Here is a 26,348-nt window from a genome sequence, read left to right as displayed (position 1 = left end):
TCATTTCCCCATTTCTGCATGTTTCGTGAGCTTGTTAATCCGAGTGTATTTTTCCAATAGTTTAGCATAATTAGATAGAAAGGATGCTGAGCTGCATTTTCAGAAGGGATTCTGTGGCAGAAGGGAACTTGAGTACAGTCAGAGACAGTTACCTTTAAAGACGTTAGTGTGGGGAAGAGCATTGGTAAATGCTTACTTAAAAATAAACAGCCCTGTGGTTCTCTTCAGTTAAGCAGAACAAATTGCTCTTAAAATCTTTGTTGTAAAGTATCGTGTTAAAGCAGTGCATTAGCATAAAGGGATTTTAAATCTGTAAACAATAACGAAGATGTTCAGAATGTGTTTATATGGAAAAGTAACTTTTTGAGAAGTATTTTTGTCCTGCTTACAATACAGAGACTCAACTCTACAGTGCCCAGATGCGCTATTTTAGTCATGTAATGTGTAGATTAACATTTTTAGTCTAATTTATATAAATGTTCTCTTTTGTAGCTATTTTTATACCAGATTCTTCGTGGTTTGGCATACTGTCATAGGAGAAAGGTATTACATCGAGATCTGAAGCCACAAAATCTACTAATTAATGAGAAAGGAGAACTGAAGCTTGCAGACTTCGGTATGGCCTGTAATAATTTTGTAACAAATATTTTCTTCACTTGGCAGAAGAGAGGCATCTTTCCTTATAAAGGAAGGATGAGAATGTCAAGTCTGTAGTGAATTTGTGCATTCTCAGATGGAAAATGAAAGTCAGCCTTTTACAGGATATTAGTAATTGAAGTAATACATGTATAGGTAGTACTGTTGCTTGACTTGTGGCTTGAAAATAGTCCTACATCTTCCTTTGAAACGTACACTTAGTCAAATCCTTAAGGTGGAGCTCAAGTTGCTTTTCCTAACACTCCACAGTCACTCCAAAGCAGAGTAACCATGACGGGAGAGAGAAAGGGTCTCTCCATGTGCTAAATTGGCAGGTGTTACTTCATCACTGATACACCAGCTTCCTTTGGGATTTCCAGTAGAGCGGGGCATTCACAGTTTCCTGTTATCTTCTGTGTCAGGAAGGTCCTTTGAAAGTTGCTCTACCACTGGTTTTTCCCCTTGTGTGTGAATGAAAGTTGCTCAGAAGATAGCATCTAAAATGTTAGACCTAAATTTTATTGAAGATGTTACTGACAAACTGACAGCATTAGGATAGAAAACCCCTGCTGATACAACACTGATTTGGTCCGTCTCCACCGATTCATTATTTGTTTGTTGCCTTCTGCCTTTTGCAGCGTAATTCTCAAATGGAAACAGTGCGGAAAGGGTTTTCAAAGGGCGGAGGTGTCACATTGATCTAATGTTTTGTTGTTTCAGTGAAACCTGTAGGATTGCCCCAGGTTTTGATCTGTTTACCTGTCTTCAATGCTTAAAAATGCTGATCATGAGATTGCTGTAAATACTAAGAGGCAGATTACAAGTTGTAGAAATGTATTTATTAGGGCTTTTTAATGAACATTAAGGGAAGGTATTTAGCAAGTATAATAAGGTTGATTTAGCTCTTAAGAATTCTTGATCGATTTCATGAAAAAAAAAAAAAAGATTTCAGCAAGCTGCACATGACTCTTTCCCTTTTTACCAAGGATTGGCTAGAGCAAAGTCGGTTCCTACAAAGACCTATTCCAATGAAGTTGTCACGTTATGGTACAGACCACCTGATGTTCTCCTCGGATCTTCAGAGTATTCAACTCAAATTGACATGTGGTTTGTATAGCTTTGTCTAATTAAATTTTTGTTCTCAGTCAAGTTGAAAAAAGGTCAAGTCTTTATTATTTTATAGTAGCATTCAAATACTCATCCTTTGAATTTTTGAAGGCTGCGACTGAATAAGATTTTTAGAGAAAGGATTGGCAGACAGGGAAGATGCTATTATTTCTCTCTGAAAATGCAGAGTACCTTTTTGTTGCTTAGAGTAAGCAGGCACTAGGCCCCCAGTGTTAGGGGAAAGAAACAAACATATTCTCCTAATGACATCATGACGTGGTAGTTTACTATGAACTTCAATACAATTGATACACTTGACAGCTGAAGGAAGAGGATATAATATAGCTATGACATAGGTTTTGTTTGGTCTTTGACAGTTCTTTTGTTGTTGCAGATCTTTCAAAACAATATTTTTAATAGCAGTGTGTGGTTAACAACTAATTTAATAATTTGCTTTAATTGAAGAGAAATCACAGAAGTATTTAAGAACTGAAAGATTAAATTGTTGGATTGTTTCTGATTTATCTTTTTCTCTGTTTTTGTAAAGGGGCGTCGGATGCATATTTTTTGAAATGGCATCAGGAAGGCCTCTTTTTCCTGGTTCGACTGTTGAAGATGAACTGCACTTAATTTTCAGACTTCTGGGTAAATGGATACTTTTAGCAGTAATGTTAATGCTATATGTCTGTTCTTCTAAATAGTTTTTCCATGAGAACTATAGATGCTTATCTGTAAACAATGATATTTCATATTGCATTGTAATTAAGGTGAATGAGTGTACTCTTGATGAAAAATGATTGAGCTGAGTGCACAGCTGAGTTTGTACAACATAGATTCACTGGCTGATTTTTTTCTTTCTTTCTTTCTTTCCTGTTTAAATTACAGGATTAAATGCTTATTTATGTCAAAGTTGTTTCTTTATATTTCTTTAAGTTGATTTGTTGCTCTTTTTTTAACCACAGGAACCCCATGTCAAGAAACATGGCCAGGCATTTCTTCCAGTGATGAATTTAGAAACTACAACTTTCCTAAGTATAAACCACAACCCCTCATCAACCATGCACCAAGGTACTTTGTGTTTTATTAATAGAAAATATGCATCCTCGTGGCTTTGCATATTTGTAAATGTGAACATGTTTCCAAGTACGGTCTGCTACTGAATGCTGGAAAACTACACATCAGTTGTGTTATTGTGGGCAGACATTAACGCAAAGCATAATCCTGGTACTATGTGATTACTTTGTCTAATATCATTCAAGGTACCACAGCTCCTTAATGACCTATAGAATTATAAACTCCAATTAATAATGCCTGCATAGTAGGAGTATTGACACAGCACTTTCTAAATAACCCAAATTCTCTTCTATTATATAATAGGCCCATTGTTAAAATGGCAAATTTTCCTTAAGTAGTCTCTTAAAATCATTCTGAAACCATTATGAGGAATTTGAAGGATCTGCACAGTTACTATAAATAAACTTTATGACAAAGACTGCAACAGTTTTATTGACTCTGAAGAAAAAGATCTAACATTGTGTCCTTCTAGTAAATGAGTAGTGTTAGGGTTTGTTTTTTTTTTTTTTTTTTTAAAAAAAATTTTTTTTGCTGAAATAGATGATCCAGGTCAACCTAGTAAATCACAGTCCAAAACACAGGATTTGTCTGTGCCCCCTGTTTTTCAAATAGTCTTGTTCTGAGATACTGGTACTTGTGTGTATACACAAGTGTGTATACACATTAACATGCAGAAAAGTTGTTTAGGTGAAAGTGTTTCCATGTTTAAATTTAATTTTCAGGTTTGTTATCATTTAATGAAGTCAGTTGCTTTGCAGTTTTGCTTTTGTACGTTTAGTTCAATACCTGTTTTAATTTTTTAAAATATTTTTATTTTTAGGCTAGACACAGAAGGAATTGAATTGATAGCGAAGTTCCTTCAAGTAAGATATGTTTTGTGGCTTTACTTTATAAAAGGGGAAGTTTAGAGTTTTAATATATTATTTACAAAATGTATGAGAATCTATAGTATCTGTTAGATCTATATAAGTGGAATATGCAGCTGAGTCTGTAATGGATGATAGATTTGGGAAGATTGACAGTTTTGGGAGGCCTGTGTACTGTTAAGATTTTAAAACCTGATGGGGGGGTGTGTGTGTGTCCCCTGTCCCCCCGTCCCCGTCCCCCCCGCCCCCGAAGTGATTTCTTCTCTTACTACTTTTTGTAAAAGTAGAATTGATTCTATGTTAGCAATTCCCTGAAAAAACTAAATTTCTTGTGAAATATGGTATTAAAACAGAACTTCTGAATACAGATACTAAATTTCTGTAATGATGAACTTAGCTTACTTCTAGAGAAGCAGTTACTAAGGTGTAAGGTACTCTTTGATCTTGCAAACTGGATTCAAAAAGTGAAGTGGTATGTGGGTTTCATCTTTTAATCTGTATTAAAAATGAGCCAGAAGCGAGAAGAGGGGAAGCAAGATGGAAGGCCAACTCTTAAGTTTTTGAGTAGATGCAGAAGCACTTAACTTCATGGCGTTATAAATTCTTAGTACGTTAAGGTGGAGTGCAGTTACTCTGCTTTGCAGCCTGTGATTTAAATTCTACATCAGGTCTTCAGCTGTTTACACATTGTGTCAGAACAGTACTTGCAGTCCTTGTTTGGACTTTGTTCTTATTTGTATACAGCTTTTTAAATGTCTGCATCTTTGTCCAGATGTCCTCATATGCCAAGCAGGAGACATTTGAGCACAGATTGAAGACCATGTTGTCTGAAGTTCCATTTTATGCAAAACTCTGCAGCATAGTCCATCGAATTAGAAAACTTTTGTGTTCTCATGTAGTAGCATTTAATTGCAATTTAATATTAGAATATAATGTGGACAGAAGTCTGTCATCTAATCATTGTTACATCTATAAATAAAGATTAAGTATATTTTTGACTTAAATCCATTTACAGCAGTTATTTTGGCTATTTTAGCAATCTTGTTCTATGTTGATAATACTGATTTAGATAATGTATGTTAGATTTTCATGTGTGAAATAAAAGTAATGAAAACAAATTTGTCCTAGTGAGTTGGCGGGAAATACTGAGCAAGTAGAACTCTGTTTCTCCCTTTGATGAAATCACTTGATGCCAAGAGTTTTTTAATGAAAACCAACACACTTGTATCCTTTTATGTTAATAGTATGAATCGAAGAAGAGAATTTCAGCAGAGGAGGCCATGAAACATGCATACTTCAGAAGTCTTGGAACAAGAATACACACTTTGCCTGAAAGTAAGAGGAATAGTAAAGTAGCAGAGTATTGTTGAGATAGTACATTAAAGCTAAGTACATTGCTTAAGGAAAAACTCTGAAGTCTAATCTATTAAAGAAGTCTGGTATATGTTGAGTTAAATATTTGGGAATAGTAAACTTTTTTTTTTTATCTAAACTGTATAATTAAGAGTAGAACTTTGTTCAATAATGCATAGTTACGTTTGGATGTGAATTAATTTCTTTGTTGCATTCCAGGTGTTTCAATATTCAGTCTAAAAGAGATTCAGTTGCAAAAAGACCCTGGCTTTCGAAATTCCACTTACCCAGAGACAGGTATGGAAAGCTTAATCTTTTCTCATATCTGCAAATGGAAGGCTGTGCCAGAGACATTCAGAACTGAAAAATACTTTGCTAAATTGGTCTGTGTGAATGTACTCAAACAAATATCAAGAATGATTTGTTCAGATTCCTGTAGAGACATATAAGCTAAATGCACAGAAGGAGATGAGTTTTACTAGGGATGGGCAGGGGGGCTGTTAATATGAGAATGTCTTGGAGTTTCAGACCATTACTGTGTGGGTGAATGGTGGCAAAGTTTTAAAAAAAAAAAAAAAAACCCAAAACAAACCAGAAGTGCAACAAGGGCAGTTAAAAGAAAGATCCTGATACTGGTTTAAGCACAAAGAATATGCTCTTGAAATAGAAAGACAGAAGATGTGGATAATAACGGAATACTCTGTTGTGTGAATGCTTCAGTTTCTTACCATGGTCCTTGTTCTGTTGTAGGACATGGGAAGAACAGAAGGCAGAGCATGCTTTTTTAAAGTGGGCGATGCAGAGTCAAGCCCAAGCCTATCCTATCGATCAAGGACTCGGATCTGAAGGCAGTGCTCTCTGTTGGTGGACTTGGAATTGCAGTTTGTCTACACTGTCCTCTTCACAGTGGAGTCTTTTTATTTCCAACCTGCAGATTATGTTTTTATATTTGTTGTCACAGTGTGACAATTTTTTGTACAGTTGGTTTTAAGGTCTCCTCTGCCACTAGAGCCAGTAGGTTACAGCTGTTGATGTAACTGTAGCTGCAATTTTTGTGCAGGACTGAGAAACACAGTGCATTATTTATTGCGGAATCATTGCTGCTAAATAACTACTGTCTGTATAGTTAACACAACAGTTCCATGCCTGAAGAAGTTGCAATGGCTTTATAATATGTGAATGCATCTGTTTCTCTTCATAAAATGTTCTACTGCTGCGGGGTTTTTTTGTATTTCTTAAACTGCAGTGTTTCCTGGAATGTAAACATAGCTTTGCTTGGCTATAGGTGAACCATCGTTAATGCTCTAAGTTCATGGCACTTAATTCCTTATTTAACATTGGAAGTATGTGTTGAAATAGTTGAAAAATTATAATGCATATTATGTTTTTGAAAAGCACATGGTGTGAAAGTTGATTCAAACAAGTGAACAGTAACTATTTGCTCTCAGATTCTACTTAGTTATTGATAAATTAGAGCATGGAGACTGGATGATAAATTTTGTCAGGCTTACTCCAGCATAAGATATTTGCACATTGTTGTGCACACGGGGCCTGCAGAAGCGATGACTTTTTTACCTTGTTTTTAACATAGAAATACAAATAGTAAAAAGATGATTCATATACCTTGGACCCTGGCTTACTTTTGAAATTGAGAATTTTGTTACAGAGGAACAGGACAACTAATTACAAGAACATGGGAATAACGTCACACTTTTCCCACCTTGTTGCTGTCCCATTTGTGCATTATTCACTTGAAATCAACTGGAAAGATGCAAGTTTGTACTTGATAAGAACTCACTATACTACAGAGCTTTTACAATGGGAACTTAGCAAGTTTTTCAGATCTTAGATGTTATCTGTTTACCAGAGATAGTAAACATGTTACTACTATGCTTATGCATCTCAGTGAGTATCATAAGTACACCCTTGGTGATGGTTACAGTATTTTTAAGCATTTGTGTTCACCTTTATGAACCTATTTGTTTAGTGCATCTTAAAGAGACTGTAAATCTTTATTGGTATATTTTGAAATGGTCATGTAAATCTTTGGCTGGTATATCATGAAAATAGTCATAGGTAACTTAATTTTTCCTGACATTCACTGTAAAACATTCAGGGGTCCTACCATTTCTGTTCAGGAAATCTTGTAGTTTATTGTTATTTAACAGTATTAAGTGAATTTTTGTATATTTCATTTTAACTTTATTTGTGAATAGTGATTGTGGCATGTTTGGGGGTGTTTTATTAATATTTCATTGATACTGGTAAATTTGAATTGGGATTTTTTTTATTTTCTGGGAGAGAGAAATTCATGTGTAATGGTGACTATTGGACCACTACTGCTTTTCAGCATTTGTAAACCGGTTTTACGTTAAATCTTGTAGACCTAACAAACTGCTGTTATTTCTAACTGACCGACCTGTATTAATATTGTACTTTTGAAAGTATAAATATTATGTGGAATTCTTTGGTTTTGTTTTGAAATTTATAATAACAAAGGCCCTGTGTTGTTAAAAATACAGACTAAGTGAACTTGCGGTTCTTGGGGCATTGTTGGAAATGTTTAGCTAGATCTGTGTGTTGTGGGAGTCATCAGTTTTAACTTGGGCTGCTTATTAATTCATGCAACCAGAAGTAGTGGCAGTGAAAAGTAATGCGACTCATCCGTGACTGAGGCCGATCAGGATCTTACTGTAAACATGGTCCGTAGTCTGATTATTAGCAAGCAAATCCTGCATGTCACACGGTATCAGAAGTCTTGCCTAGGTCTAGGAGCGTAATACGTGTCTTGGATACATGCGGGGGTCTCCCACTGGTACCAGTGGGACCGTGACGTGTGTGTCAGAGGCAGATTTGGCACTGATGAAAAACCTTTGTCCTGAAATAGTTGTTATATATTTTTTTATAGTAGCTATGGATCTGATCTAGATTTTATACTGATTAACTTTGTAGGAAATAATGTTGTAGACGTGATGGTGTTGAAGAAAGAAGTATCAGAAAAACCTCTCCTTTTTTTACAGAAGTAGTGAAGATATAGAGTGAACGTTCACTGTGGATAAATGTGGGATTTAGCATTTCTAGAACAGTAATATTTTACAGGTCATAAAAGAACAAGTAATAATGTGACACTAATGAGTAAAGGACTTAAAGGTTTAACTGGTAAAATGAAGTGCATTAATAAATTTAGAAAGGGATCAGCTGCAGCTAACAAAAGGAGGTTTCCATTTCAAGTAGGAATTCAGCTTTTTTGTTACAGATGAAAAGATCTTCCATAAAATTAAAGCACTCTATTTATAAAGAGATTTTTTTTTTTTTCCCCCTAAGGACCTACAAGTGAATTCGTTTTCATTGGGAGGTAGCTTTAAAGACTGTATTTCTTAAGAAACTTGGCATCTGTGGTCAAGCCAATTTGGTGGTTGTTTTTTTTTTTAATTATCTATAATTGAAATTCCTACATCAGCAGAGACAATTCTGTGGCAGCTGCCTGTTTGGGGCAGTAGTCAGCGAGTCTGAAGTCGCTGGGCATTTCTCTGACATCCTTTTCATGCAGTTCAGTGTTCCGCCTCCTGTCTGACAGCATCAGGCGCTACGGACTTGGCTTCACTGTCCCCAAGAACTGTAGGGATTGTTGGCCGTTTTGGGAGAAGACCACACCCGTGATGAAAACCCAGCAGATAGTCACTAAAAATGGATGACTTTCAAGATTTGGCATGACAACCTTGGCTTGAAGATGAGTGATCAGTTAATGAGAAATGGCCTGCAAGTTGTTGCTGATTAAGTAATGTTTTTTAGAAGATAGCCGGTGTATCCCATCTACCCCAGGGTAGGAATGCCAAGGTGTGTGTAGGACTAAGGTGGGCTTGAAGAGAGGAAAGAGGCAGGTGGTGATGAGGTTGCGTGCACATGCAGGTGGAAGGTGGAAGGGGGGAAAGGGTGGGTGGAGGACGGGAACTCACAGGACAGGACAGAGTGGGAGACGGAAGGGGCAAACCAGCTGCTCAGCAGTGCTCTAGTGGAACATGCATCTCAACACAGCTGTGTTATTTTTGTGCTGCTTTACCACAGCATTAAGTAGCCAGAGTGTATCCCTGAATTGGGCAATAAAAGTTAAAATAAACAATTATTAAAGAATCAACATACTTTGTATTTGCAAATCATTTGAAAAACTGCAAGGTCGCATTCTTTGGGCTGCTTGCTTGTTGTTTGCGCATGAGTTTTTCAATGTAAGAAAGGTGCGTTGTTTCTGTTTTGCAACGTTAAGAGGGAATTAAGGTTAAGAATACATTCAGTTACTGAGGACAAAATATATGAAAGGTATGTTGTAAATATCCCCAAGCTAAGTATTATAAACCCAGGAAATACCCAGAATTAAGGTCGGATTTGAAAGAAATCTGAACAGATTGGGGTGTGGAAATGCACAGCTGTAGCCTATAGTGACACTGAAGAAAAATTAGAACTTACCTTGTCTGTGACAACACGTGGTCACAGACATTTGGTCATTTTATCTGGTCACTAAGGGGCAGAGCTGAAATAATTTGTGCACGTCATTAGCACATTTCAATACCTTTTTTCCCTTAGTAAAGTTTGGCTTTGAAACAAATGCAACATTTCTATGAAATTTCTTAACTTTGGGGAGGAACTTGAATGCTTACTTTTTACAGGGGTTTTGGGGGGGGGTGGTTGTTTGTTTGTTTGTTTTTCTATATCAGAGACTGGACTGTTAGAAATTTAATGCTACTCTTCAGCCTATATGTGGGTCAGCAACATCCATGTATTTCAACAACATCCATGTCAGACTGATTTAAGAGACTGACAAGAAGTATAGATGATAAAACATAAAGGAAGCACTGTACAAGTGTATAGCTAATTGGTACAGTGTAAAGTAAGCTCTGGCTGTACAGGTAGGATGATTTTGAAAAGTCTAAGAGCCAAGTAGATATGTGGGCTTTGTAATTCATGCCGTACAGCCTTTTCATCTGTGGAGCTTAGTTGCAGAAAAATCAAACCATTGTTCTAGGCCACAGTGGAAATTTGTGTTGTCAGAACTGGGATTAGAGGTTAGCTATTCTAGATTTTTTTTTTAAATCTTTTGTGTGTGGTTTTCACTGGGCTGTACTGTGCCTCTTCCCTTAACTGAAAGGAAAAGATTGATGTCGGTGGAAAAATGTGTACGTTAAAATTTTCCATTATTTTCACGTGTTTTCTAAAATCCCCTAACCCATTTAAGTTCTGTAATTTTTGAGCCAACTTAAGCTGTGAATGCATACATATGCACATACTTACTGATGGGAATAATTGCTTAATTTATTGTCCTGGCTGCATCCTCCAAAATCACTTAAGAAGCAGGCCTGCCTGAGCAGATTGTGTTTATGATCCTCCTAATGAAATATGAGACTTGTTCAGCTTGGATGCCATACCTTGAAACACATTTTTCCCCAGAGAGCTATGAAGTTCCTTCATTTGCTGCAGTGGGATCTTCTTGCTGATGGAAATGCCATCGCTGCGGATTGCAAACCGGGGAGAATGCTCTTCCCTGTCCCCTCTCCAACGTGCTCTTGCGGAGCACCTCCCTCCAGGCCCCTGCATGGCAGCCTCAGCGCTGCCTCCTGCTCCTCTTTCACACCCTGAGCTTGGGGTTTTTTTCAAAGAATTTTTTTTTCCCCCTCTTCCATGTCCTTTTCCTTAACTTGCAGGAGGAGGCAGCTGGCCTGGAGCCACATGAGGAATAATTAAGGTTTCGTTTATCCATTCGCACCTCTTGCAGAGTGAACACGAACTGGTGGGAATCTCTCAAGAAAAAAACCACATATCCTAAAGTCATGTCCTCTAGGATGCTTTTCTACAAATATGCCCCCCAAGGCAGGCTGTGATGCTGATTCTTCCAGAGCCCTTGCCTGAGGTTCATTCTCCTTTTTTCATTTAAATAAATTTATACTCCGCCTCACTAATGCCGTCAATCTCTTTGCCCTCAAGAAATAGGTTTGGACTCCATTTGTGTAGGCAGAGCACTCACATATTAATTGGTAAGAGCAGTTACAGTTTGGGGCTAAAAGGGATTTCAAAAGTTGTTTTCTGATGACTTCATAGAGGTATGCTTAAATCTGAGCGACCTGTGCTTGTTTAACCTACAGGATATAGAGACAGTCTTGAGATCTGAAAGGAACAGCGATGCCCTTACATAAAAGACTACCTGTAGTTACTGTGCCTGTTCTAAATTCATTTGGTGGTCATGATGGCTTCTAAAGATGCTTCCTGTAGGCACAAGATCACACGGCCCCTTAATGTAGAGACTTGTTCCTGTTAAAATTAAATTCAATGGTCTGTTTTAAAGGACAATCTCCTCTTTAAACAGTCATCTTGTTGACAGTTCATTACTTCTTTGGTAGGTATTTCCAGATTGGCAAGTGCCTGTCTGATGAGGCTAGTTTTCTTCAGACAAAACAAATTGTTCTTTGTTGATGTAATGGACACGTCACATCTTTTTTTTTCTGTAGTTGGTTATCACCCGTCACTGTTTTACCCACCTTTAAAGTTTTCTTTAGAACTGAAGCCACTGACCTGTGCCAGGACAGAAGATGTGTGCAATCTCTTGGCAAAGCTACCCAGTAGCTGTGGCCCTACTGGTGGATACCTACTTTTCTGAAAAAACAATGTCAAGGTAAGCCAAAAATAGCCTAATCGTGCACCCAGCCTATATAATATTGAAAACTTTTTGTGAGTTGCTGAAGCAGCAATAAAGTGTCAATCTATCCAAAAAATCCCTCAAGTGTGATCAAATTGCAATTAGCACCAAGAATACTGAAGAGAGAATAACTCCTGTTTTGTTCCCCAGGATTGTTGGCTTGGAGCTCTCCATGCCACAGAAATATTGACGCTTTCACGGTATTTATTTTAAAAACATTTATTTGATTTTCCTCTACAGTTAAAAAGATAGCTTAATAAAATTCAATAGAAAATTACCAATAGAATATTTTCTTCAAAGCATAAGGCATAATAATCTAGTGTTTTAGGTAAGTGTTAGACTTCAGAGGCTGGACTTCTTTGTATAAATATTTCATTTTGTCCCCAGTATGAAGAATTTTTGTTCCACATAATTGACCAATTTGGAAGGCAGATTTCATTTTGACAACCTTTTGTGGTTTTTTTTTTTTTTAACTGAGAAGTCAACTAGCAAAAGAAGATTCCGTTGCTATTTTTTATTCTCTCAGAGATGAGAAGACAGGACTACTTTCCTGTTTCTGCGTGTCGTCCCTAAGGTTTTATTGGATTCTCTCAGATCCTTTACTGCAATTTGTTGAAACAGATTTTTGTCCCAGACTTGCTATTTTCTGCTCTTTGAAAGAAAAGCAAAGTCACTTAAGGGGCAGGAGGGTGGGAGGGGAGGTGTGGGGGTGTGTGTGGAGGTGTTTTGAGCCTTTTGAAAAGAAAAAAATCTGCCTTATTAATAGTAAAACCTTGGAAGAAATAAAGTCATGCAAATCTGGATGCTTTTTCTTTTAAGAATCTCTTCTCTCACACACACTCCCTCCTCTCATGTTCATCTGGGTTTTTTTGCAGTGTGGTTTTCAATACTTCTTACTAAGTCAAGGACCAAATTTTCATGAGTATCTATCTATACTTTTTAAATTCATAGTGAGAAACACTTCATCTCTATGCCTCCTTCTCCCATTAGCTATCCTGGCATGTACAAGGCGAGACTTTACTGAAGTAGGCACTCGTCCTTATTTAAAAATGAGATGAGAGTTGGCTCTAGAGTGTGAATAATTGCCTCTCTGTAACTTAGTTACTGAAAAATATTCCGTGTAGCTGGGAGGAATCCACTGAAAGAGGAATGTTCGACCTGCGAGCCCTTGTGATTTAATCTCCACTAGATTAGTCAATCCCATCAGTTACATGCTGCCTTTTCTTGCAACCTATTCTGATTTTACTTAGTAGAAAATTTCCCTTCACTCACAAATTTTGCATAGGTTCATCTTCTTGTTTTGACTCCTCGGGGTGGTACCTCTTGGAGCTCTTAAAATGTGGGTTCCAATGAGTGACTTCCCATGTGTTTTGTTCTTTTTCCTTACATCTTGCACCGAATTGCTCTGTTTATCAGCACTGGTACTCCATACAGACATGGCAGGTTTTTATCCCATTAATTACTGCGAGTGAAACTGAGGAGTCATTTTTGCTTGTGCAACCCAGAAGCCTGAGGAAAATTCCTGCTGTCTTTTGTCAGACTACCTCTGCCCCAAAAATGGCTTTTCAACAGCAGAACTGCATTAATAAAATGTTTATTTAGCACCTTTCAGGTTGAAGGATCCAAAAGCACTTTACAATTAACTACACACATCATCACTGAAATGCATCCAAACAGAAAATCAGCAGACAACGCACTGCATGAATTTCAAAAAGAACAGACTTTTCACCAGCCGCTTGGCCAGAAAGCGAAGTAGAAGCTCTAATGACCTGTAGCAAACGGGATTCTGATTTTGGTTTGGTTTTTGAAGGTCTCATCTGAAAATCCTGCATGGTAAAGCTGCATTCAACCCAATTTAGCCACCTCAGAAAACTGAAGATTTGCATCAGCCCTGCCAAGATTAGAATCTGTGGTGCCAGGGAGTCTAGCCTAATCCTAACCTGACATTTAGATGACTCAGCCATCACCTCAAGGTAGAGGACATACCCAGTAAGTTCAAGTTGCAAGTATAGAGTAACACAGTGCTGGGTTTTAATCCAGAATTCAGATGTTTATACATAAACATCCCACATGTACAGTATGCCTCTTTACAAGCACCAGGCATTAATTTACAGTCCTGTAACTTTTCCAGCTTTGGGGGAAGGGAAAATGTGACCTTCAGAGCTTTAGTAGCTAGAATCATCTTTCCAGGGAAATAGTAGAAGGCACTTGGCACGACTGAACAAAGCACCTGGAAATTCTCTATCGGGAATGATCCTCATTCCCTGGGAGGACAGAGATACCTGCAGTCTTTCCAGCTGTAATGTTGACAGTTCGTAAGAAGTATCGGCCAAATAAATTCTGAGCAACGTCTCCTTTTCTACAGAAGTATTCTCAACTGCTGGAAATGTCTCATGAATATACGCAGCCCGGTTCCTCCCTGTTGCAACTCCCCAGAAGAACTTGGGCATCAATGTGTAAAATGTGGCTTTGTTACTCCTAAATGCATCTCCTGACTGTAACGTTGATTACGTTTTTCACTTCAGCAAAGAAAAATTACAAGGCTATTTTCATGCAATTTGAAAGCACTTAATACAAAGTTACATGAATACACTGCATCATATGGCCTATCCGTGGAGAAAATACTGAAATACTACCATAGGGCTGTTCAATACTAGTTTTGTCTTTCAACTTTTTATCTTAATACTAGAAAATATATAAATCATTTACATGACATTATGCAAAAGAAGGCACAGCCGGTTATAGTTTACACAAGCACAATGCATAATATGCAGAAAAAGGGATTAAAAAGAAGCTTCACATCCTTATTAGATACATTGTTGCAATCCATTAAGAAAAGTACTTCATCAACAACAGAAGTGTTCAACACTTGAGAGCTATGATATAAAAAAATTATAATTCATTTAATGCAAAACAGATTTATATATACTTTTATATATAAACACTGTTTAAAAATGCTAACATAATAAAAGTAGATTATCCATGTAATGAAAAGTGCAAACCAAAGTAATAGAGGGTTTCACAATGTCCTTCTCATGACACAGGAAAAACTAGCCCATAGGAATGAAGTGTTAAATCCACCAATAAGTCCTTGGCGTGATGAGGCGTCATCAGGATTTCTGAGCATTTGGAGAAAGCAGTACTGGAGAAGAGGCTCCGTCCAGACTGGGGAGTGGCACTGGTATGTGACCATTTAGCAGAGTTGGAAACTGTAAGAGGCCAAAAGGTAAAAATTACTCTTTATCTCGAAGCATTCAGCCCAGAAGCACATGCATTTAGCATTAGCAACCGACTCCAGATGGTTTCAAGACTTGTCATTTCTATACAGGAAGATACGTACCAAATGCCTGCCTCAGCCATTAGGAATGTAAAATAGAGGATGAAACCTGAATAATTTGTAAACGTATGGGGATGTGCAAATCTATTCTTGGCTGTATTTCATATAAAAGTTCACGTAACAACACAGCTGTCGTCAGCTTGGAAAAGTGAATACTACAGAGCCATCTTTGCCATCCATTCTGCTTCCAAAAATGTTTTTCAATCTACAAAATATTAATGAAAATCCATGCTTTTCATCTGTCCTTCATAAAAGCTAAGCAGGAAAGAGCTTTGCAGAAGTGAAAGCTGAGATGCAGTTTTAGGGCAGAAAGAGTACAACTGTGAATACAAAACTGGGGAAAATTACTCTCCAGTAATTACAGTTTCTCTCTGTGTTCACTAAGAAACCATAAACTCGGTACGCCGGATCGTTCAGTATGTGAAGCAGAATACATTGTAATTTAGTAGTAACCTTCTACTTCTGAAATACTGTGCAAAAAATACTAATTCAATACATAAGCCGTATATTCCTAGCTCGTGACAGCATCCTGACTGTAACTCGCCTGCAGTGACGTGTATTGACTAGTTCTTAACATCTGACCTGAGAAAAAGCAAAGCAAGTAGGTGGAACAAACTTGCTGCAGCATGAGGCAGGAATTATCCCGGTGGTAGATACCCATCTGGCCTCGAGGCCCGGTTCCGCGAGCACGCCACGCTGGGTTTCTGTTGGCTTGAGCGAGAGCGAGCTGAATAACAAGAGTTCCTGTCTTAAGTGCATGGTGTATTTTCACCCCTTATCAGATCGGTCCTTCAACAGTCAACCGTGGTGTAATCAACCTCTACACGTGCACGCAATCTGCTTGTAACAAGATGACTCTTCCACTAAGATGTTAGTTAATGAGATCTGTCTTCCAGCGTTCAGCTGAAAAATTCAGCCGAGCAGCGCAGGCTCAGCAGTGTGCTGCGGGGGGCCGGCACCACGCTCCTGGTGTGGCTGGGACCAGCTGATCCCTCTGTTTTAACTAAACCAAACCTCAGGAAACGTTTCCATCGCTTCTGCCAAGATTAATTAAAACGCAGAACTTGATTACAAGCTCGCTCGTTTCTAGGCTGGGTTTCTAAAGTGAGACACCTAAATTACAATGTGTTTCATGTGATTTCTAAAGCAAACAAAAAGAGGGTTCTGTGATCTTTGGTGTCTGTCGAGGCGGGTGGCATGCTGGCGCTACGGCCCGAGATGCAAACAATGCTAACATCACGATTTCATCCTTCCCCTGGTCTCCACCCCAACCCAGCTCTCTTAGTCTTCCTGTTGTCTCTGTAGCCCCTGGGGCCAGGATGCTGCTGCTTTTTATTCATACGCCTCCATACAGTGGGAATCTGGGACTTGACTACGCCTTCTCAGTGCTACTGTCTGTACGGTAGTAACAAAGAAAATGCGCTTAATTTAGTTAGCACTTCATTCAAGCTAACTTGGTAGTCCTTAAGTTTGGCTGCATTTTCTTGATTTAACCAATTCTGTGCAAGTCTCTTGCTGTTCAAGTTACGTGGTAATTTCCAACCAGTGACGAAACATCAAAATAAGTTCAATTACACAGCAGCGTGGCTTCAAGGGGAAGACTTTGCAGGTAGATTAATATATCAAGGTGAATTGTGTGGAAGGAGACTGCAGATTTCAGTGATGCTCTATATATGCTGTAAGGGTGTATAGGTGTAGGTGTATGGGAGTTGCTGCCACCTTATAAGCATCGATGGAGAGGTTTTTACCAGTTAATAAGCATCTACGTGCTCGGTGAGGGAGTATGCACATAATCATGTCCAGTGGTGCCAGAAAAGCCCTCACCTCTGTGCCTGGGAAGATGTGGAATAGATCCTCCTAGAAGCTGTGCTAAGGCACATGGAGGGCAGGGAGGGGATTCGAGACAGCCAGCACGGCTTCACCAAGGGCAAGTCCTGCCTGACCAACCTAGTGGCCTTCTATGACGGAGTGACTGCATCAGTGGACAAGGGAAGAGCTACGGATGTCCTCTGTCTGGATTTCTGTAAGGCCTTTGACATGTTCCCCCCCAACATCCTTCTCTCTAAATTGGGGAGAGATGGATTTGATGGCTGGACTGTTTGGTGGATGAGGAATTGGCTGGATGGTCGCATCCAGAGGGTGGTGGTCAATGGCTCAATGTCCAGATGGAGATCAGTGACAAGTGGTGTCCCTCAGGGGTCTGTACTGGGACCAGTACTGTTTAATGTCTTCATCAATGACATAGACAGTGGGATCAAGTGCACCCTTTTTTGTCAAGTTTGCAGACAACACCAAGCTGAGTGGTGCATTTGACACACTTGAGGGACTGGATGCCATCCAGAGGGACCTGGACAAGCTCAAGAAGTGGGCCTGTGTGAACCTCATGAGGTTCAAAAGGCCAAGTGCAAGGTCCTGCACCAGGGTCAGGGCAACCCCCGATATCAATACAGGCTGGGGGACAAAGGGATTGAGAGCAGCCCTGCGGAGAAGGACTTGGGGGTACTGGTGGGTGAAAAGCTGGACATGAGCCGGCAATGCGCACTCACAGCCCAGAAAGCCAACCAAATCCTGGGCTGCATCAAAAGCAGCGTGGCCAGCAGGTCGAGGGAGGGGATTCTGCCCCTCTGCTCTGCTCTGGTGAGACCCCACCTGGAGTACTGCGTCCAGCTCTGGGGCCCTCAGCACAAGAAGGGCATGGACCTGCTGGAGCAGCTCCAGAAGAGAGCCACAAAAATGATCCGAGGGCTGGAGCACCTCTCCTATGAGGCCAGGCTGAGAGAGTTGGGGTTGTTCAGCCTGGAGAAGAGGAGGCTGCGGGGAGACCTCATTGCGGCCTTTCAGTACTGAAAGGGGGCCTACAGGAAAGATGGGGACAATCTTTTTAGTAGGCCTGTTGCGATAGGACAAGGGTAATGGTTTTAAACTAAAAGAGGGTAGATTTAGACTGGATATAAGGAAGAAATTTTTTACAATGAGGGTGGTGAAACACTGGAACAGGTTGCCCAGAGCAGCTGTGGATGTCCCACCCGTGGAAGTATTCAGGGTCAGGTTGGACAGGGCTCTGAGCAACCTGATCTAGTGGGAGATGTCCCTGCTCATTTGGGGGGGGGAGGGGGCCCGAGGTTGGACTAGATGACCTTTCAAGGTCCCTTCCAACCCAAACCATTCTATGATTCTATGAACAGGCTCCTGGTTTATTAAGGGAGGGACCATACTTTCCCATAGGCTTGTCCGGGGCTTAGCTGGACTGTGGACGTGGATGGATCCCACCCTGGTCCTTGTACTTACACAAATACCTAGTACTGAAGAACTACAGGTAGTGCCAAGCATAGTGCTATTGTGAAAAGCAGCACACACCTGAAAGAAAAAGAAATACAGGAGCCTGAACTCTCCTGCATGCAAACCAGCAGGCAAGGGTGCAGAGGCAGGCAGGCAGGCTGTTCTTCTGACTCCCAGTGCAAATGACCAGGTGAAAGCAAAAGCAACTTGTGAAGCAGCTCCAGCTTTTTCCTCCATTCCCTGACTAGCTGCATGGAGCGTGGGCTGGCTTGTGCAGGCAGCCTGGGGAGAGCTCTGCCCCGACACCTACGCGGGACGACCCAGCAGTTCTCAGTGGGCTTGGCTGGGCCTCAGCCATGATTGTCATTTCCGATTTGGCTGTTAGAATAAAGCTTTATCCTCTACAGACTTGTCATTGTGGCCTTCGCCTGAATCAGACATAATTTACAGAAGGCCATTTGGGTCTCTCAGAGGGGACAGAGCCAAGGCCACTCTCCACTTTCAGCTCCTGCGGGGGGTGGCCACGTATGTCTGTACAAGCTCATTCCAGGCGATGGCTCAGACGATTCCCTCTCAAATGAAAATGTCTGGCTGTTTTTAACCACGTGTGCAAAACTAAGGTCCAATAGGGATAAATAAGTTTATCTGAAACACAGATAAGGAGCCCTAGGGCTCCATGCTCAGCTGTCCCACTGGAGGTAGAAGGACTTACCACTCCAGTGAGGAACGTACCTGAGCAGAGGACTTGAGCTAAAGCCCAGCCCTGGAGTTGGGCAATCAGTCTCCCTCCCTGAAGGTTCAGAGACTAACACGGGGTGCCTGTCTAGCAGCAGTCCCCTCCTCCATTAGTGTTGGCCCTCCACGGCAGTCGGGGAGTTAATTCCAGGGGTATCCCTACATTCTTCAGCTGCTCAGATGGCCATGAGCTTCTTGTCCTTCTTGCCAGTCAGCTGATCAACATAATTTATTCTGTGACTTACCAAATCAGCTGTTTTGCAGCAGCTACAGCTGGAGCTGCTAATACCATCCCCATCACCCTCTTCCTAAGCCTCAAGTGCATGCTGCAGCTGAGTGCTGTGGCCATCACAGTTTACTTAATAACTTTTGTATCTACCACATCTCTGTAAAACTTTGAGATTTTTTTTACTCTCCCAGTACCCATGAGAGAGAGGGGACAATGCTGCCTTTCTCCTGTTACATATGGAGAGGTCGTGCCTAGAGGTATGAAGTAATTTGGTTGAGGACACATAGCTAATTTGCAGGAGAACTGGAAATGGAGCCTTCAGGTTCAGAGTGCCCTGGCCGAAACCAGGACACTACCCTTACTGGGGTGCAGCATTTATTTGTGTGTGCTTGCTGCAGTAGACATTGACTGCCCTGTAGGTTCTGACTGTGCTGCCAAGGGTTTAAAAAGGGTACAAGTAAATAGGGCTCTCTTTAAAAATTGCCACTGAACTGCCATATTGTCTCAAACGATTTGAGAAGCTCCAGACTGATGTGAGGGGATGTTTCCCTGATGTCTCTTCCACATGTGCGCTTTCAGAAATTAAATCTGTGCATTGGGAAGACCTACCTGGAACAGAGTGTTTGGTCCCTGCAGCCTGGCAGGACTCAGAGGAGCAACAGGACTGAGGCTGCTCCAGAAATGAATGCTAGACAGCAGCGGGCTTGGGGTCAGCAATAATCCATTTGGGGTCTGCAAGACAAAAAAAGCCCATGATCATGGCTCAGGAGATACAGCCCCGTACGGTAGTTACAACCCCTAAAGTCTTACACTTCACCTACTGGCTCTTTTTCCCAGTGAATTCAGACATACAGCATGCCAAGAATACTGGCCAGCAGCAACTGCCCATCCAGCCCTGCATCCTGTTTCCGCAGCGGTCAATACTGGATACCTGCACATTTAAAACTCCTTCATACACAAATTGATTTCATTTCTATTGCGATTTGCTTAAGCAGAAGCACAGTTATTGTTTATTTGAACAACACTCATGCAACTATATAAAATACTATGCATGCCTGAATGTCTGTAAACACAGCCTAGTCTCCTCCAGAATATTTTTTTTTCCTTTTGAAGGGCAGCAATTGCTTTAACTGACTGCAACTTTTGAAGCATTAATGCAATTGTGTGTCAACCCAAAAGAGCCACTGCTGGCCTTTGACGTTTACTTCTCTGATGGTAGCTGTTCAAAATGGAAGAAGATTCAAGAAACTGGCAATGCACAGGCTGATGCAGCAAGAGGCAGGTGTGTGGGTTGGGTGCCCAGAGAGATGGCGGGGAGCACAGTTAATTGTTTGAAAAGAACCAAAATGGCAAGAATTCAAGGCTTTTCCCAACTCGGAGCTGGCTCTTTCCAGTGCCATGGTGCACAAGGATTGCTCAGAATGCTCTCAGCACTTCTAAAGCACAATTGGAGGGTAGGTAGAGTTAAAGCACATGCAAATCTCCATTCAAAGGAAGAATCACATGAATTACTCTGTATCCAGAGTAACTTTTATCTTTCCAAAAAAGAACATGAAAGTGATGTGACAGTTTTGAACAGTCTTTGGCATTATGAGTTAATCTCACAGTAATCTTCATGCCAATTATCAAAATCAGGCCTATTTAGCAAAGCACTTAATGGAATTTGAGTGCACACTTAGCAAGTAAGTACGTGTTTCACTGTGTAGGACAAGTGCCTCAGTGCTCTGCTGAACTGGGGCATCAGTTTGTCCAGAGTTTAAAATATGTAAAGAGAAGACAGAAGGTAAGGAGTATCTCCCACTAGTAACCAGCACATCACACATTCTGGTACCTGCTAGCTTCCCACCAGGCCAGAAATATAAACTCCCGCATATGACTACTGCAACCAGGGGTCTTGCTTAACAACTATTTACACCACGGGCTGTCACATCCCGTTGCCAGGACTCTGCGGTGAGCAGGCTCGGAAAGGCAGGTACCACAGGTCATGTGGATTTTTCGAATGACGGACATATTATTTGCAAAGCAGTGCCTGAGGGATCAGCTGTGGTGTTTGAGGCTCTGTGCAAACGCACAGGAATACAGACCTGCTCTGACGTGCTTGCAGTGGAGTTCACAACAGGGTCAAACAATTAGTTTAACGCCAGCAGAAGAGATGGGAGAGACAAGGAGCGGCAAACATTAATGTCCTCCCAGTGATTCTGTCCCAAGGTGTCTGAAAGGCAGTTTAACACAAAGAGCTTGGCTGCTCTTCAAGGGGACAATTTCTCTAAGGAATCTCAAAAGAAGCAGGGTTCATGGAGAAGTGCGAAGGGAAAGGACACTGCCATCTCCCTTGTGCTGAGGTAGATCAGAAACACTGAACCCCGTGGAAGAAACCAGAGTTATGTCCCAAGGAGTAATAAACATGTGGTATTGCTAGGACAGCAAAAGGTGTTCATGCAGTGAAACAGCAGGTATGGCGGTCACAGAAGTACCAATGAAGTCAGCGTTTGGATATATTTGGATGACAACAAAAGGGGCAAAGAGTGGGTGGAGGCCTGGCAAGGAGAAAACGTCTGTCTTGATCTCATCAAGTGACAGCTCTTGTCAAGATATCTGAGAAAAAATACTTGACAAGCAGGCACTTGTGAATGGCTCCTTCACAAACACCCTCTTCCCAGGACCACGGTGCTTTCACAGGGCAGGAAAACACCAATACCAGGGAGAGCACCTTTCCTGTGCCGCATTAGAAGCTGATGCTCCACAGGCAAGCGGCTGTTGACGGGGATTTAGGAGACTGACAAAGAACACATGAATTAGGTCAGGATAAATACTCAGAGATCTACTTACAGAAGAGCCTACTAACCTTAAAACCAAAGATGTAAGCAGCAAGACCCAACAACATTCAGCTAAGGACACAGTATTGTGCCAACTGTACTGAGAGCTCCAATGAGCTATACCTCGGTTCTCTATTTTTTTCTCTAAGAAGTTGCAGTTATCCAGAACTGAAAATGCAGTTCTTGAGAGGGTCTTTTGAAAATAATGAAGAAAACTTGGAGGTCTTTATTCCTACCTAGATATGGCCAGAGCAAGTCTTCAGAGAGAGAGGAGATTTGAAACTGAGCTGTCCTCCATTCATCTCTGGAAGCATGTTAACATGCCTAACAAGAGCGCTAAGCAAAAGCCCATAACCTCCGATGATCAGAGCACTAATTGCAAGTTCTGCCAGAGCCAAGAGCCAGCCAAAGCAAGCCTCCAAATCTGTTAATATTTAATGCAAAAAGAGCACAGGGCCTCCCAGGCTTGTTCTCAGTATCGCCATCAGCCAAGCATCAAAACTACCAGAGGAAATGTGAGTGTAAACACCACCACAGCACAGGCTATCCTTAAATTACACGTGGAAACTGATGTGTCACTTCACTTTCTGCCCTCATGCAGCTGTATGTCTGGTATTAAATGTGGAACCCAGTGGGAAGTTCCTACTTAAAAAAAAGGTCATTATAATCTAAGCATAGGAACAGTTTAAATAGAAATAATTCATTGCACAGAGAGGATTATGTTAAGCAACGATGCTTATGGCTCCTGACTTCTCTGACAAGGAATGTGTGTAAGTACAAGCTTTCTTGTCACTTCTAGCTGTCAGATAACAGACAAGTGCTGTCACACGTACATTGCTTCCCAGGTCATTAGGCACGTGCTGGAGCCTGGATGGTGTATGTGGATACAATACAGACCACACACGCACTGGCTGCAGGCACGCTACTTTGTCCATAAGGAAACGGCGTGTTGTAAATGTTACAAATGCTAAAGTAGAGGCCTGAAGAAAAAGCGTGAGTCAAAATTATATATCCACATGGCCAAGGGAGAGCCAACAAAAATAACAAGCATAAGTAATCTGTAAAAGAAGTAAGTGCTGAACAAAATCTAAGTATCTCTCTTTGAAGCTACCCAAATGGAAAGCTGGCATCTCTCTACCAAACTATGGTACTGTATGCACTGGGATCTTCAAACCCATTCTTCTGTTCTGAAATTGGTTGTGCGTATCACGTGCGCTTTCACAGGCCTCCACCCGAGGGTATCCCTCGTGACCGGCAGGTACAAAGGAAAGCCATCTGAAATACCCGCTCAGGCAGCAGGACCTTCTCTCAACCTACGTCACTCCTGGAGCAGGAACTGGCATCTGACATCCTGTTCTGCACCTGCCCCATGGCAGCAGGTGTCTACCACTGGGATCTGATAAATCAGAGATCATTTGAGATAGGATGCACGCTCTTCCTAGGATAATGGGATGAACTGCAAATCTCCAGCCTAAATTATAGCTTTAGTTATTTTGCATTGTAGTATTACAGTCGTCTGAACACAGTTGTTCTGTAGTTTTTATTTTATATTCACTAGGTCAAGCATTTACGATGCAGGGTGCTTCTTACCCACACTAGAAATAGAAGGCTAAAAAAGAGCAAAAAAGCTACATTACTGTATAGGCAAAAGTTTAAATAAATGGACCCAGGAACTACCCTACACGGGTGCCATCTGCCTTTTCTGTGATAGGGTAACCTGTAAAAAGAGGTTTGTAATGGCATTAAGTTGGATAACAGTCATCACAGCCTTAGCAAGCCATCCTGCTAAAGGAGGGTCACAATCATCTGCCTAATTCCCTTCTACGTCTTTCAGGGGCAGGAAGTACACCAGTTTATAGATGAATGAGAAAATTAAATGTTCAAAGAAATAATTCCAAAATGAGGAAAGAAATCTCTGTTCCTACTGAGTTTTGTGGCAGCCGCAGATTAAAGCGAGCTTGTAATAACTCATGCTGTCATTGTGTCTGGTTGGCATCTGATATGATTTATTTGTCAGATTTGCTCCCTACGAGCAAAATACTGTGGTTATACCACAGTTGGAGGTTATAAGAGTCTGTCAATGCACCTCAGTTTTGGTTTGCCACACTTCTGTTCTTCCTGCCAAACATAACTTCACTTAAAGGCTTTACGATGTCAAAAATGACAGATAACGGCCCACAAAATCCTCTTTCTTTGCGACACAACTTTCGTATCTCGGTGGCTCATAGGTGTGCCTGCACTGCAATGGCTTTGCACAAACTTGCTCTGCAGCCAGCCGAAAAGCTCAGTAAGAGCAAGCGCGGTGCTGGCCGAGAGCACTGGCCGACACGCTCACCTCTGCCAGGCCTTCGTGCCGTGCAGGCACACGATGCTGCCCGCCGCCAGCTCAAAGACCTCTGACACCTGGCTGCACTGCAGGCATCATCCGTGCAAAACCTCTTCGAACAGAGAGGAGGTAAGGGCCTTCTGGATACAGTGTGACCCCCCCCTAGACAGCCTGAAGTAAATAAGAGCTTGTAACACACGCCTTTGTATTTTTTTATTTACTGTTCAGTTTATTTCATTGAATGCTAGTATTTACATCGACTTTTATTTCAGGGGAGGGATGTTATGGGGTGTTCCCCATTGGGATAATTCTACTCTTGGATTTTTTTTTGTCTAATTTTGCAGCGGTCGCGTAAGACAAAACTCACTGATGAACTCACCAGGTCATTATCTACGTGATTTTCCTCTTCTCTGAACTGCTAGCTTTTTTGCTAGACCTGCTTGAAAATGAGAACTCGCCATTGACATTACTAAAAATATGTGATTAAAAAGAATGAAGTAACCTATCTTATTCAGTAGGTCTGTGCTGAAAGGAAGCTCTGGCAAGTACACTGTGGATCTATAAAACTTTGGAAATCGAAACTGCCTTAAGAGCCTTGTCTTAGAAGCCACTTCTTTTGCTCCATATTCAAAAACTACTGAAAGGTCACACCGTTTGAATGGCTACATCTAGTAGAGAAATCTAACCAAGCATCCCACAATGCATATGCTCAAGTCGTGACCTACAAAACCCCTGTGTTTTTCTTGTTGGCTTTTTCCTGCTTGTTTTTAGACCTGGAGGCTGGTTTAAACCGATAAAGCGATTCACTCATGTTAACTAACGGCTGCCCATCTCGTTATCCTTCCAGGCAGTCTGTGAACTGTGATGGCTTTCCCACACTCACGTAGGAACCCCATGAGGAACCTACTTTCCACCCTTTGTTCAGACGTCTGCTATGTTTCCCCCTTCCCCCTACGGGTTTTTTTCCACGGGCTGATGGCAGACCCATAGAGCTAACGCTCTTGGCCATACGGAGGGAACACCTCCCTAAAGCAAGAGTACAGGAGACAGGCAGGTCTCACCTGTGCAGTGAAGAAAGCTGGAGTCAGGGATCCCGAAGGAAGCGCGGGGCTGTTGAGGGCGATGGAACCGATGTCGGTGCTGGAGAGAACCATAGGTGGGGCGGAGATTTCCAAGCCTTTGGGTTTTTTAGCCTTTGGGGGAAGAGATGGAGATTTTGCCTTGGAGCCTGAGGAGAGGTTCAGAGGCTCAAGGGAATCTGAGTCGTGGCAACTGGACTCAAAGAAGAGGCTCCTGTGTTCTGCAGGGAGGGGTGAGGTGGGAGACAGAGACGGCGACCTGGAGGAAGATGACGATGGAGATGAAATGCTGGCACTGTTGGGTAGCATTAAGGAAGGTATTTTAGCTGAGACTGATGAGCTGAGAAAAGCAGAGGCAGCTGCTGTTTCGGAAGTGGAAGGCAACGACACCATGGGCCTCATAACTTGTTTGTCTGTTTTGTTTGTCACAAATCTTATAACAGTCCGAACTTCTTCGACTGGTGTGTTTCCTTCTGACTTCTCCTCCAGTTTTTCTGTTTTGATTGGCTTGTAAGGGTCTGGCTGGTTCTGCAGAGAGTTGATAGTGAAAGAGGAGTACAGGCCAGAGTGGATATATTCATTACGGCTTGTGCTTTTCAGTGCTGACAAGCTGTGCTTGTGCTGATCCCTGCTCTCAGAAGGCATCTTACAGTCGCTGTCCTGCAGCAAAAGGCTCTCTCTGCTGATTTCCACAGCATGTGGATCCATTTTTAAAATCTCAGGAAAGGAGACAAACTTGTACACAAATTTTTGTCCGATCACTTTCTTGATGATGTTCTGCAAATACAAAAGCAGATGCTAGAAAGATCAGCATTTTAGAGGCACTGAG

General features: G+C 41.3%; 2 protein-coding genes across 3 annotated transcripts in view; one reads left to right on the top strand and one right to left on the bottom strand.

Moving 5' to 3' along the window:
- CDK17 (cyclin dependent kinase 17) overlaps positions 1–7,739 on the top strand; it is a 93,957-nt gene extending 86,218 nt beyond the window's left edge. For both annotated transcript variants that reach the window (XM_075708033.1, XM_075708024.1), the window contains 8 exons: positions 493–616; positions 1,623–1,743; positions 2,291–2,388; positions 2,706–2,811; positions 3,638–3,680; positions 4,928–5,018; positions 5,256–5,333; positions 5,787–7,739. In XM_075708033.1, the coding sequence (XP_075564148.1) occupies positions 493–616; positions 1,623–1,743; positions 2,291–2,388; positions 2,706–2,811; positions 3,638–3,680; positions 4,928–5,018; positions 5,256–5,333; positions 5,787–5,824 (699 nt within the window). In that variant the 3' untranslated portion in view covers positions 5,825–7,739. The remainder of the gene's footprint in view (positions 1–492; positions 617–1,622; positions 1,744–2,290; positions 2,389–2,705; positions 2,812–3,637; positions 3,681–4,927; positions 5,019–5,255; positions 5,334–5,786) is intronic.
- A 7,089-nt stretch (positions 7,740–14,828) lies between these two features.
- ELK3 (ETS transcription factor ELK3) overlaps positions 14,829–26,348 on the bottom strand; it is a 39,210-nt gene continuing 27,690 nt past the window's right edge. The window contains exons 3-5 of the mRNA XM_075722279.1: positions 25,502–26,296; positions 19,908–20,030; positions 14,829–14,927 (exon numbers count right to left, since the gene is read on the bottom strand). Of these exons, the coding sequence (XP_075578394.1) occupies positions 14,829–14,927; positions 19,908–20,030; positions 25,502–26,296 (1,017 nt within the window). The remainder of the gene's footprint in view (positions 14,928–19,907; positions 20,031–25,501; positions 26,297–26,348) is intronic.

This window comes from Pelecanus crispus, chromosome 1, assembly GCF_030463565.1.
Source record: "Pelecanus crispus isolate bPelCri1 chromosome 1, bPelCri1.pri, whole genome shotgun sequence".
Classification (NCBI taxonomy): Eukaryota; Metazoa; Chordata; class Aves; order Pelecaniformes; family Pelecanidae; genus Pelecanus; species Pelecanus crispus.
This window is presented reverse-complemented; position numbering and strand designations above follow the sequence as displayed.